This window comes from Bubalus bubalis, chromosome 1 (genome assembly GCF_019923935.1).
Source record: "Bubalus bubalis isolate 160015118507 breed Murrah chromosome 1, NDDB_SH_1, whole genome shotgun sequence".
Taxonomy (NCBI): domain Eukaryota; kingdom Metazoa; phylum Chordata; class Mammalia; order Artiodactyla; family Bovidae; genus Bubalus; species Bubalus bubalis.
In genome coordinates this window covers 162,202,166-162,215,906 of record NC_059157.1, presented here as the reverse complement: position 1 = coordinate 162,215,906, position 13,741 = coordinate 162,202,166, and the positions used below count along the sequence as shown (strand labels likewise).

At 42.1% G+C, this 13,741-nt stretch overlaps 1 protein-coding gene across 1 annotated transcript in view; it reads right to left on the bottom strand.

Annotated features, from left to right (window-relative positions):
* Positions 1 to 13,741, bottom strand: part of CLRN1 (clarin 1) — a 46,834-nt gene that overhangs the window by 18,536 nt on the left and 14,557 nt on the right. Inside the window, exon 2 of the mRNA XM_006048531.4 lies at positions 49 to 228. Coding sequence (XP_006048593.3) covers positions 49 to 228 — 180 coding nt within the window. The remainder of the gene's footprint in view (positions 1 to 48; positions 229 to 13,741) is intronic.

The window sequence follows — 13,741 nt, the reverse complement described above, 5'->3', positions numbered from 1 at the left end:
GTACACTGACAAGCCCATTTATCTTCAGAGGTAGAATTTTGTACTCACCTGAAATGAAGCTCAAGAGATACAACCCCAGTGGACCATGCAGAGTTTCAAAGGGCTTGCCAAAAGCATTGTACATGAAGAAGGCTGTCCCCACCAGGGTTAAAACGATAAGGATTGTGGAGAAGAGAATGACATTGACGTGAATACTGACTGGGATAGCTTTGAGCAAATCCGGGAAAACTGAAGACAAAACAAAGATTGGGAGAAATTTCATCAGTGGTCATTTGCAAGTGTAGTTTAAAAGATTAAATCCCTCTTTTTTCACTTCAACAGTCACTAAAATCCTTCAGATGAATACATTCTCACTTACTCATTTACAAGGGATTTACAAAAAGGTTTAAACATGGTATTATTTTATAGAACTCACCAGTAAAAACTAGCAGTGGGGAAAATTTGAGGCATTTTTTTTGCCCTTGGTCATATATAATTACTTAAGTAAACAAGTGCTAGTCTTATAACCAAAAGCTATACATTTTGATGACCAAACTTTTAAAGACATTTCTCCATAGCCTTTTTTTTTTTTTCAATCTATCTTAACTTGTAATGACATTTTCAGAACTGGGAGAGTTAAACCATCAGGAGATTTTTATACTTCCTTTGCTACAAAAAAAAAAAATCTAGTCCACACCAAGATTAAAGAATGAGGTATTTTCAGTTGACTTCAATATTTTGATGTAGCACAAACTGTGGGAAAATAATTTCTGGTGATACAAGAAATATTTTCCATTTAGAAAACATGCCAAATCTATTTCTAGATTTTGTGTTCAGGGCAAGTTTTTCTTGTTTGCAGAGGAAATGAAATACTTCATAAATGTAGCATTTCTCTTATCTGGTAAGGCATCAGCTTGCTTAGCATCAGCAAACCAGGCAAAACCTATCTGGATAAGTTTAGTCTAGTCCACAAACTTGATTTATTGAACACCTACTGTGTGCCAAACATTGTTCTAGGTGCTGGAAATAGAGCCATAAAATAAGACAAGGTCCCTGTTGTCTTGTGGAGTTTATAACCTAACGGGAGTTGATAGATAAATAACAGATAAATAAATGAATGTGATAGTTTATTGCCAAAGAAGGCCCCCATCAATTCCTTGCCTCTTTTTACATATATGTTACTTCCCCTATAAGAGGTAGAATTTATTCCTTAGTCCCCTTGAACCTGGGGGACTGCTCTATGACCATTTGAATATGGCAGAGCTTCCCAGGTGGCATTAATGGTAAAGAACCCGCCTGCCAATGCGGGAGACATGAGACATGGGTTCAGTCTCTGGGTCAGGAAGATTTTCTGTAGAAGGAAATGGCACCCACTCCAGTATTCTCGCCTGGAGAATTCCATGGACAGAAGAGTCTGGTGGGCTACTGTCCATGGGGTTGCAAACAGTCAGACACAACTAAAGCGACTTAGCACACACCCAGAAGTACATCATGCCACTTTCAGGCCTGGTCTATAAGAGGACCAGCTATTTCCACTTCTTTTCTTTTGGAGGCTTGAGCTGCCTTGCAGGAAGTCCAGTTCTCTGCTGGGAAAAGAGACCACCCAGAGGAGCACCAGGGCACCAGACACAAGAGGAAAGAATCTTACACATCCAGCCCAGAAAAGCCTCCAGGTGACTCCAACCTCAGCTGCTGTTCAACTGCAGCAGGGAGAGACCCAATCAAGAGCTGTCCCAGCTGAACTGGTACATTTTTGTTTTAAGCCCCTGAGCTTTGAGCAGCTATTGCACTGGGAACAAGACACTTTCAGATAGTGATAATGCTATGGAGAAATAAAAGAGGGTGATGGGATTTTGAGTGATGGATGAGTGGATGGGGGTAGTCAGGAAAGTGACACCAGAGCTGACACCTGAATGTTGAGAGGGAGGTGGCTATATAGAGATCTGGGGAAGAGCATTCCAGGGGAAAGGAACACAGCTGAAGTGGGAGGGAGCCAGCGCAGGTTCCTGGTGAATGAGGTTGAGGCAGAAGTGGGGTTGCTAGGCTGGGATCAAATTGTTACACCTAGTAGTTCCTGGTCTGTTGACCATGGTAAGGGGCGGGGGATGGTCTGCCCTTATGCTAAATTCATTTGGAAGCCACTGGAGGGTTTTAAGTAGGAGAATGACATAATCTACTCCAGGATGTAAAACAGTAGCTCTGGGGCTTCCCTGGTGGTCCACTGCAATACAGGAGACACCAGTTCAATCCCTGGCATGGGGAGACCCCACATGCTGCGGAGCAAATAAGCTCGTGTGCCACAACGACAGAGTCTGAGCTCTAGAGCCTGGGAACCACAAGTAATGAAGCCCATGCACCCAGAGCCCATGCTCTGCAACATGAGAGGCCACTGCAATGAGAAGCCCGAGCAGTGCAACTAGGGAATAGCCCCTGCTTGCTGCAATTAGAGAAAAGCCCACCCGCAGTAAGCAAGACCCAGCACAGCCAAAACTAAAAAAGCAAATCTTTTTTAAAAAGAAGATTGCTCTGGCTTGCAGAGTCATGAGTCTAAGGGGGAGAGGGACTGGGGGAAGGTACATGTGGAAGCTGGGATCCTGAGGATGGATTTGGGGCGACGATAAGAGATGGAGGCCTGGTCCAAGGCATAAGTGGCAAAGGCCGTGAGAGGTTGTCAGATTTGTATTGTATTTTGGAGACGGAAGATAGACTTGATGAAAGTAAGAAATTGAGGATAACTCGTAGAGTAACTGAATAAACGGTGATGCTATTAAGTGGAATAGACAAGTAGAAGGAACAGGTTTGGCCATTGGGGTGGGCAGTGATGCAAGAGTTCTATTTTAAATATTTGAAGTTTGAGTTGCATTTAAGCTATCCTAAGTAGAGACGACAAAGAGGTTGTATGTATCTGGAGGTCTAGGAAGCAGGCAGAGATATTGAAGGAGGTGAAACTAGGGTGAGGAAAGCAAGGTGTCTAGAGCAAAAAGGAAAGCTTAAGGATATAGTGACACTCTGGGGCCAACCCTGTACTTGTACAAACCCAGGGTAGATGTCTCATTAACTTCTATGACCAAGGTGTCTTAATGGCCTCACCCTAGTCCTGGCCCTGGTCATTAAAGCCAGGGGAATGGCTATCACTTGTGGAAAAGCTATAGCTAGAGGAAAGATGGACTCAGGAGAGGACAAGAGCTTATGAGTTAGGAGCAAATTCACAGATTGAACAGCAGGGAAGCCAAGGGAAGAAAATGTCTCAAGGAGGAAGTGGTCAGCTGTGCAAATACAGGTCCTGTGGTCACAGTGCTGTGCTCCTGATCATGTGTCCGAAAGCGACCAAGAGAAGGAGGTGCATTGGTTCAGAACAAACCCTTCACCACTTGTAAGATATAACTCACAACATATGGACATGCATGAAGCATGCTTAGTGCTATCAGAGAGGGAGCATCCTCTTCACGAGTACAGACAAGGTCCTTCTTTTAAGCATAAAAGTCTACCTTTTATTTATGGGCTTCCTTGGTTGTTCAGGTGGTAAAGAATCTACCTGCAATGCAGGAGACCCGGGTTCGATCCCTGGGTTGGAAAGACCCCCTGAAGAAGGAAATAGCTACCCACTCTAGTATTCCTGCCTGGAAAATTCCATGAACAGAGAAGCCTGGAGGGCTACAGTCCATAGGGTCACAGTCAGACAAGACTGAGTGATTTAACACTACTACTGCCTTTTAGGTAAAAGGAAGCAAATTCTGAAATGCCATAATGTAAAACCCCAAGAATAGACTGACGCGTAAACATTGCTTTACCATGAAATTTAAGTAATTGCTCTGTAACTGAAAAGCAGACACACAAAAAGGAGAGAGTACTTATACTTAAAGAGGCTCATGTTCATTTGTCACTCTAAACAAAAAAAGTTCATGTTTTTAAATATCATTTTGGAAATTCAGTCACTGTGAACCAACCCCTCAGTGTATCAATAAAAATGAATGTATCTGGGGAAAATAGGTGAAGGATACCCGAAATGATAGTACTCTCTGCACGGTCATTGCAACTTCCTGAGTCTAAAATTGTACCCTCGCGGTATTCTCTGAGTCCTCACTCAGGAGTCCTGGGCAGGTCATTTGAACTGAGGTTTACTTACACAATGTTTCCTTTACAATCTCATAATAAGAGGGAAAAAAGTGAAAGTGTTAGTTGCTTAGTCATGTCTGACTCTTTGCAACCCCATGGACTATTAAGCCCGCCAGGCTCCTCTATTCACGGGATTTCCCAGGCAAGAACACTGGAATGGGTTCCCTTCTCCAGAGTATTTTCCTAATCAAGGGATCAAACCTGGGTCTTCTGTATCACAGGCAGATTCTTTACCATCTGAGCCACCCGGGAAGCCCCATAATAAGAGAAAATGAAAGAAAGTGAAGTCGCTCAGTCGTGTCCGACTTTTTGCGACCCCATGGACTGTAGCCTACCAGGCTCCTCCCTCCATGGCTCCTCCTTCCTCTTACTCCAGGCAAGAGTACTGGAGTGGGTTGCCATTTCCTTCTCCAGGGGATCTTCCCAACCCAGGGATCAAACTCGGGTCTCCCAAATTCCAGGCAGACGCTTTAACCTCTGAGCCACCAGGGAAGCCCCGTAATAAGAGAAATGCACATTAAATCTGTGAGATACCATTTTCCACAAATCATATTTACAAAGATGAAAACATATAGTGATAGATTGTGTTAGTTAAGACGTAGGGAAATGGAGTCCTTTCTGTACTTTTCTTAGGAGTATAAATTGATGTGGCTTCCTTTGGGGCTTTACATGACTGTAAAGCATTAAAATACATGTATCCTTCGCTCAGCACTTTACTTCCAGGAGTTTATCCTATGGATGCTTTGTGCATGAATTCAACAGAATATCACAAGGATATTCATGGCAGCATTTTTTAAATTTATTTATTTTTAATTGAAGGATAATTGCTTTACAGAATTTTGTTGTTTTCTTTCAAACATCAACATGAATCAGCCATAGGTGTACATATCATGGCAGCATTTTTTTTGTAAAAACAAAAGGTGGGAAATGATTTACATGTCTATCAGTATGGCATCCATACAAGGGAATGTAAGTCAATGATTTCAAACAATGAAGCGAATCTTTAAGAACAGGTATGGACTTATCATTAAAATGTGATGTGTGATGAAAAAAACACACTGAAGGAGAAAGTGCCTGATTCTGTCATTTGGGGAAAAGCCAAAGGAGGATGTATATAGAAACAAGTAATAAGTATTTCACATATCTGATTTAATTCTCTCAACGATGCCACGGTATAGGTACCATTATTAGTTTTTTTCCTCTGGCAAATAGTTTCCTCTCTTTCCCAGAGGAAACATCTGGGACTCAGATGTAATGTGCCCAAGGTTTTTATTTAGTGAGTTGCAGAGACTTGAACTCATGTCCACTCTTATTCACCAGGCTAGAGCCTTGGGGACAGGCATGCTTGTCTAGGCAGAGACTATTTCTAAAAGATTACACGTGAAACTGGTAACATTGCTTCTGGGCAAGGAGACTGAGAGATTTTTCATTATGTACCTTTTAAAAGCATCATTTTTATTTACTTATTTATTTTCGGCTGGGCTGGGCTTTGTTGCAGTGTGGGCTTTTCTCTAATTGCAGAGAGTGGGGGCTACTCTCTAGCTGCGGTGTGTGGGCTTCTCATTGCAGTGGCCTCTCTTGTTGGGGCGCGTGGGCGGTAGGGCGCCAAGCTTCAGTAGTTGTGGCACACGAGCTCAGTGGTTGTGGTTCCCAGGCTCTAGAGCACAAGCTCAGTAGTGTGTCACGCCAGCTTAGTTGCTCCATGGCATGTGGGATCTTCCCAGTTCAGGGATCAGACCCATGTCTCCTGAATTGGCAGGTGGATTCTTTACCACTGAACCAACTGCGAAGTCCCCATGATATTCCTTTTAGTTCAGTTTGGAAAAAAAAATTTACCACTCTACACGCATTATCTATTCAATAAATACATGAATATTAAAAACAACACAAAAGGATAAATGAAGACAAAAAGTTCCCATGACTGCTCTAGATTAAAAGAGACTTTAGGAGATATACTAACCAAATGCAATGTGTGGGTATTGTTTGCGATTTGAACAAAACTTTGTAAAAGACATTTTTGAAATAACCAAGGAAAATCGACAGTGGACTGAGTTTTAGATATTACAGAACTGTTATTGCTGTTGTTGGTTATGTTAAAGGTGTTTTGTGTTTTGAAAAGTTCTTATTAATTAGAAATTGGATGGATGGATGGATAGATAAAAATAAAATAAGAAAATGCCTCTGCTTTGTTTGGAAGATGGAGGCACACGGGGTGTAGAAATGCTGAGCCTGGGTTGTTAGTGATTGTACTGGTCCATGCTGCCCTGTGTTCTGAGGGCACAGAGTGAACCAGCTGGTCTGTGATCACTTGCCCTCCAAAAATTCCAACTTCTGAGACACCTCAATCAATCTGACCTGCTGTTCTTATACTTGGTCAGCTGTTGCTTTGGTTTTGACCAGCAGTTATCAAAAACCTTGGTTGCTTCTATCTCCACACCTGTAGAATAAGTAGCAACCTCTTCATGTCTGACAGGGCAGGTAGGTGAAACCTGTTTGAAAATGGAGGGTTGTTACCAAATCGAAACAAAGGCAGAAGAAATTGTACTGATTTGCCTCCTGGAAAGAAAAGCCAGAAGCTAAAGTCAATATCACGTGGAGCATGTTAATTCTTAACGAAGTCTCTTAAAATTCCTACAGTTGTGAGAAAGTTACCCAGGAGGGCACTAATCCCTGCTTATTATTGCTTACATCTTATCAAGTTTCTTTGTTTGATAAAAATTCCCTGAGGTCTATAATGACCAATCAGAACTCTGATAACAACCCTCCATTTTCCAACCAACACTGATCCGACTTTTCCTTTGTTGAAGATGAGAGCAGACCATTCAAATAAAAATTGGAAGTTGTCACTTTAATGATATTGGATATTTTGTGTCCAGGAGGTAGATTTGTTCCTCTCCATTCTTTGAGGTGTAGGATTACAACACAGAAGAAGGATTTGAACATGTTGATCTCCGGAGGGGCTGTCATTAATCCAGCAAGTCACTTCTGGCCTCGAGAAATTACTTGATTAGCTGTTGACAAGTGAAAGGGAGTTATTTATGAAAACGGGCAGCCGATGCCATATTAATAGCACAGGCTTGGTCTGTGGGTTCAGCATTACTCTCCCTCTCTTTCATTCCCTTATCACTGATTTCCTCCATCTGTCTATGACTCCGTGTGTCTAGGTCTCCTCATCCTTCAACCATCCAAACCCCTAATTACCCTTCCTTTTTTCATCAGACTTCTTCAAAGAGAAATATGTGAGTAATAAAAATACGAATAAAAATAACAGTCAAATAATTATATGGCATTTGCTGTGTGCCACATGCTTTAGGTATATTGCATAAATCAGCATACTTAATACAACAATATAAAGAAAGTACTATTATATGCTCAGTGTATAGATTTTAAAAAAAGAAGGCATAGAGAAATAAGTTGTATAAAGTCATACAGTGGCCTCACTGCCTTTGCTTTTACTTTGCCCTCTATTGTCAAGATTAAATAAAATTAATACAGTAAAATATTCTCTTTTTAATGTAATTTTGTGCATTTTGACAAATGCTTGCAATCATGTAACCACCACCACAATCAATTTATCTTATTAGAACTATTCCACATTTCCCCAAACTTCCTGTTTCCCCTTTGTAGTCAACCCATCCCCCATACAAAGCTTCTGAATGCATGACTTTATAAGAAACTGCCAAGTGTTTTCCACAGTCTCTGTACCGTTTCACTTCCCTACCCACCATGTATAAGAGTCCCAGTTGTTCTCCTTTCTTGCTGACACTTGGCAGGTTTTTAAAAATTGTAGTCATTTAATAGAAGTGTAGTTTATCTTGTAGCTTTAATTAGTATTTGCCAAATGACTGATGATGTTGAGTATCCTTTTGTGAGTTATTTGCCTTCTATATATCTTTTTTTTTTGTTGAAGTGTCTGTTCATATCTTTTGTGTGTGCATTTTTTACTGAATTGTTTATTACTGTTATTATTGAGTTTCAAGAATTCTTTCTGTGTGCTGGATACAAGGCATTTATCAGATAAGTAATTCACAAATATTTTCTCTGAGTTTGTGGTTTGTCTTTTCATTCTCTTATCAGTGTCTTTTGAAGAGCGGTCCTTATTTTAAAGAATTCCAATTTATCATTTTTTTTCTTTTATATATCATGTTTTAGATGTCAGATCTAAGAAGTCTTTACCCAATGCAAGGTCACAAATAATTTCCCCTATGTTTTCCTTCTAGAAATTTTTTAGTTTTAGGTTTACAGTTAAGTCTATGATCCATTTTGAGTTATTTTTTGTGTATGGCCAAGGTTAAATTTTTTTACATATGAATACCTAGTGTTTGAAGACTTTAAAAGCTGACCATAGACTTAACATATGACCCAGCAATCCTATTCCTAAATGTTTACAATGGCTTTATTTATATTTGTTAAAAACTGGAAACATTTTAATATCCATCAACTGGTGAATGGACAAACAAACTGTGGCCTGTCCGTAAAATAAGCAACCCCATGGACTACAGCCTGCTAGGATCCTCTGTCCCTGGGATTTCCCAGGCAAGAATACTGGAGGGGGTTGCCATTTATTTCTCCATAGTAATACAAAGGCATGGACTGTTGGTGTGCATGATAGCATGGGTGGATCTGAAATGTGTTATACTAACTGAAAGTAAGTGAATTCGAAAGGCTGCATATTGTATGATTCCATATAGATGACATTCTGGAAAAAGCAAAATGATAAGGACAGAAACGATAAGGATCATTGGTTACCCAGGGTTAGGGGTGGGGAGGAGACTGACCACAAAGGGGCATAAGGGAAACTTGGGGGGTAATGGAAATGTTCTATATCTTGATTGCGCTGGTATTAACATGCCTCTATGCATCAGTCAGAATTCATAGACCTGTACACCTAAAAAGGATGAAATGTACAGTATGTAGTTATACCTGAGGTGGTTAGATAACATCACTGACTCAGTGGACATGAGTTTGAGCAAACTCCAGGAGATAGTGAAGGACAGGCAAGCCTGGCGTGCTGCAATCCATGGGGTTGCAGAGTCAGACACAACTGAGCAACTGAATAACAATGACAGCAAAGCTCACCAAAAACAAAGAAAAGCAGGAGGAACAAGGTGTAAAGTGAGTGCTGCCTTCCAGGTGTGAGTGATAGCCTCGGCAAAGGTGACCGTTTGGCATGGAGGAAGGAAGAGCTTGGTTAGAGATGAGAAAAGGAGCACTGGGCCAGGAGTCAGGCACTCAGATTCAGGTCCACTCTGGGACTGTGACCAGGTTAATGGATCCCTCTTTCTCTCTGTAAAATAAGGGTCTCCATGGGGATGGACTAGGCATTTGAAATTAGACAAAAGAAATTCAGTTTCAGCTTCTTTTCTAACTCTCTGAACTCCCTAAACCTTGATTTCTTTGAAAAAAATAAGACTAAGGGGATTCCTTGACGGTCCAGTAGTTAGGACTCAGCACCTCCACTGTGGGGACCTTTATTTGATCCCTGGTCGGGGAACTAGGATCCTGCAAGCTGCATGGCATGGCCAATTAAAAACAACAATAATAATAAGACTAATCCCATCTTCCGCTGACATCTGTAAGGATTTAATGACGTCATGGAAGGAGAACCTAGTGTGTGATCAGTGCTCAGGAGGGATCTGCAACAGTGCACCCCTGTCTTAGGCCAATTTCCCTACCATCCATCCCTTCCCACCACCTCAAAGATACTGGTCTCCTCTCTCTGCCAGAGTATCAGTTTCCCCGTCTGTTGGATAAGTCCCATCAGCATACAAACATGCTCTCATTTTTCTCGTCTTAAAAAGAAAACCTCACTTAAGTCCTCCTCCAGCTCTTACCCGCTTTCTCTGTTTCCCTTACAGCAAAAGCTCTCAGGGAGTTGCCTACATTCTCAGCGTCGTCTTCTTCTTTCCACCTTCTCTCTTGAACCCACTGCACTAATACTATTAATACATTTCCCAGGGCAGCCAAGAGCTTCAAGCTGTCAAACCCAGGGGTCCATCTTTCTCCTCATCTTACCTGGTCTACGTTTGGCACAGTGGCTCATTCCCCTGCTCCTGGAAACACTTTCTTCTCTTGGCTTCCAGACATTGCCATCTCTTGGGTTTGTTACCTCCCTGGCCAACATCTTGATCTACTTTGTTGGCTCATCTTCATCTCCTGAGTCAACCAGAGGACAACTCATTTATTTGACCTCTTCTCTCCCTCTTCACTCTCTCCCCCAGTGCTCTATACAGTATCATAGCTTTGACCAGAAATACTCTCAAACAGATGTTTCCAGCCCAGACTTCTTCTTGAATCCCCTATTTGTATGTCCTCCAATTACCTACTGAACATGGGATATTGAGTAGGCATGTCACTGTGTCCCAAAGTGAACTCAGAATCTCCTCTTCTCACTCTTGCTTCCTTCAGCGTTCTTCATTTCGGTTGCTGGCAGTCCCATTCTTCCTTGGCCTCATCCTCAATTCCTCTGTTACTCTCACACTTTGTGTTGAACCCATCAGGAAAACCTGCTGGTTCTGCCTTCAGAGTCAGACTACGTCTCCCTGTCTCCACTGCTCCTCCTGGTCTAAGCCACCAGTATCTCACTTGGAGGACTGCAAGGGCTTCCTAACCGGTCTCCCTGCCACCACCCCTCCATCCTGCACTCTGCTCTCAACCCGGTGGCCAGTGGGATCTTTCAAAAGTGAATTGGGTTATTTCAGTTCCCCACTTAAGCCCTTCTGGTGGATTCTCATCTTGCTGAGTATAAGCCAAGTCATTACAATGGCCTACTAGATCACACACACACAAGGTTGGACTTCTTGTCAAACCTCTGACTTCATCTGCTGCCTGTTTCCTTGTTGGTGTGCTCCAGCCACTGGTCTCATTCCTGTACTTCAAATGTGCCAGAAACACTTCCATCTCCGGGCCTTTGCTTGTACTGTATATCCCCTAGATATCCTCACAGCCTGTTCCTTCAGCTCCATGTCTTTACTTAGATGTCACGTTCTCAGGGAGACCTTCTTTTCTAAAAAATTATTTATGTTTAATTGAAGAATAATTGCCTTACGATATTGTGTTGGTTCCTGCCATACATCAACATGAATCTTAAAGTTGCAACCTCCTGCCCGGTCCCCCACCCCCCGCACTACCAACCCCTTTCCTTGCTTTTATTTTTCTCCACAGCAGTTATCACCATCTGATAAATTGTATATTTTTATTTGTTTGTTTCCCCCATAACATGAGGACAAGTGCCTTGGTCTGTTTTATCCACCATGTCTTCATGACACCTAAGGATGCTGGCAGAACAGTATTTCCTAACTTTTTTTTTCACTATTGCTTCTCACCCCAGGAGTCTTTTTAGACATTTCTCCTAATCGCCCTCCACTCATGAAATTTTAATGCCACAGATATACTATGTATTGGTTTCTTTATTATATTTGTATGTGTACTGTATACCATAGAATATACACTTTTTGAAGGAGTAGGGGTTTTTGCTTGCCCTGAAGAACTAATTTTCACCTCCTTAGGGGGTTTCTGCTGCTGTGGAGAATGCACGATGTAGCTGCTGGACACATGTGTGTTGGATGGATATGTCTCGCTCTGGGGAGGATGTAGGGGCAGAGCCTGGTTAGCAGGTCTGGGGTTTTTTGGTGGAAACCAGTGATTCTGATGGGAGGGCGTTAGTGCAGCATCTATGAGGAAGGAAGGAAGGAGGGGAGAGGTCAGTCCAGACAGAGACCACAGGGCCAAAGTAGATGAAGAAGCAGGTTGGCAGTTTTAAGTGTGTTGGGAGTTTCTGGTTGGGAACCAGAATTTGTCCTTTGAGTCAGGCAGTCACTGGTGACCTTAATAGAAGCTGTTTCTGGGGTTGGTGGTAATCGAAGCTGAATTGAAAGAGCTGTTGGAGAGAATCTGGGACAATGTGGAAATAGAATAGTTGCCAAAGGGATGAGAGGAGCTGGTGTGGGTCTTTTTTTTTTTTTTTTAAGAAGTTGAAAGACCTGGCTGGCAACTAGAATGGAATTTCAAATCTCTTTATTAAAAGAAAAATTTTAATCCAACATACTTGAGGGATTGTCAACATGTTAGATGGAAACTGATGGCTGTTTAATAATAAGGTTTAAAGTTTGGAATTTGTGAAAGAATCCACATCAAATGTTAACATGACACAGCTCTTTTTTGTTGCCAGGGTGGGAGAATGGGGCAAAACGGACTTGCTCTCTGTGTTTCTGTTAGTTTGTCCAACGTTCCTGCTGTTTATGGAGGGACCTTATAACTGAAAAATGTTATAACATTGAAATGGAAATTAAGATATGAATTTCACCTACAATCCCATCAACATAAAAAGCAAGCCTTTCCTTTGTTTTGTTTTTTTTTTTCCTTTCAAAGATATTACTGTAATCCTAATGAAGTTCTGAGGTCACATTCTGTTCTTTTTATTCAGGATATAAGCAATCCCCATGTCACACAGATTGTCTTCATAACTACCATTTAGATAACTGCATGGATTTTCCATCAAACTGCTGCCCTGCTGCCCATTAGGTTGACTTCCATTATTTCAGCATTATGGTTACTGCTTCCTATGAGCATTTTCAAGTATATACCTTTTTCTTTCTCATTATAGGGGTGGGTGATGTGCAGGAATAACCTTTTTGGAGGCATTCCCAGGAATAGAATGACTTGGGCCAGAATACTAAGAGAACACCATCTAGATATGTAGATACAAGGGAATCTAAAGACGAGTTATATTCTATAACACTCATGTTAAACTCCTGGTTCAAAGCTCAGTTCCTCTTTGGGAAGTCTGGAAAGCAGAGATTTCAGACAAGATATCAAGTCAGAAACAGAGCTAGAAGAAACCAGACGTTGAGTTGACTGTCCTAATAGAATAGAAGGCGCCCAGGTCATAGGAGGGCTTCTCTGGTGGCTCAGGTGGTAAAGAATCTGCCTGTAATGTGGGAGACTAGAGTTTGATCTCTGGGTTGGGAAGATCCCCTGGAGAAAGGAATGGCTTCAACCACTCTAGTATTCTTACCTGGAGAATTACATAAACAGAGAAGCCTGGCAGGCTATAGTCCATAGGGTTGCACAGAGTCAGACATGACTGAGCTACTAACACATACATACATGCATATACAAGTCATAGGAAGGCAAGGGAACCCACATGGCTGCGCACACAGAGAAAGGCTGTGGGACCCTTGTGACTACAGTCTGCTCTCATGAAACAGCCGAGTAAATCATAAGTTAACGGCTGGGAGTGAAAACACAGTCACTGTGATGCTCTCTGGAGGAAGTTTACCCTCCTGCCATCATTCAGTGGGAGGTTCTGTTCCTCAAGCTGTATGTCTTGTGTCTGGACCCCCACTCTCCTTGAGCCTCTGAACTGTGGTCCCCCCATTCCCGCAAAGCCTTTCCCAGCCTTTCCCCCTTCTGTCCCTCTTTGTATATTCCAGATTCCCCAGCTCTTAAGCACCCACCACGCTCCAGCTCTGTCTCCCTTAGTCTTATCTGGCTTACAAAAGGCTCAAAGATATCTAGTGAACCGAACTCTTCCATTTCAGAGAGAAAACAGAGGCCATCAGAAGATTTCCCATGTCTAGGCCTACTCCTGGTGCTCTCTGACCCTTTCCCACACTGTCCTTTCTGAATCCATTAATCATCTACC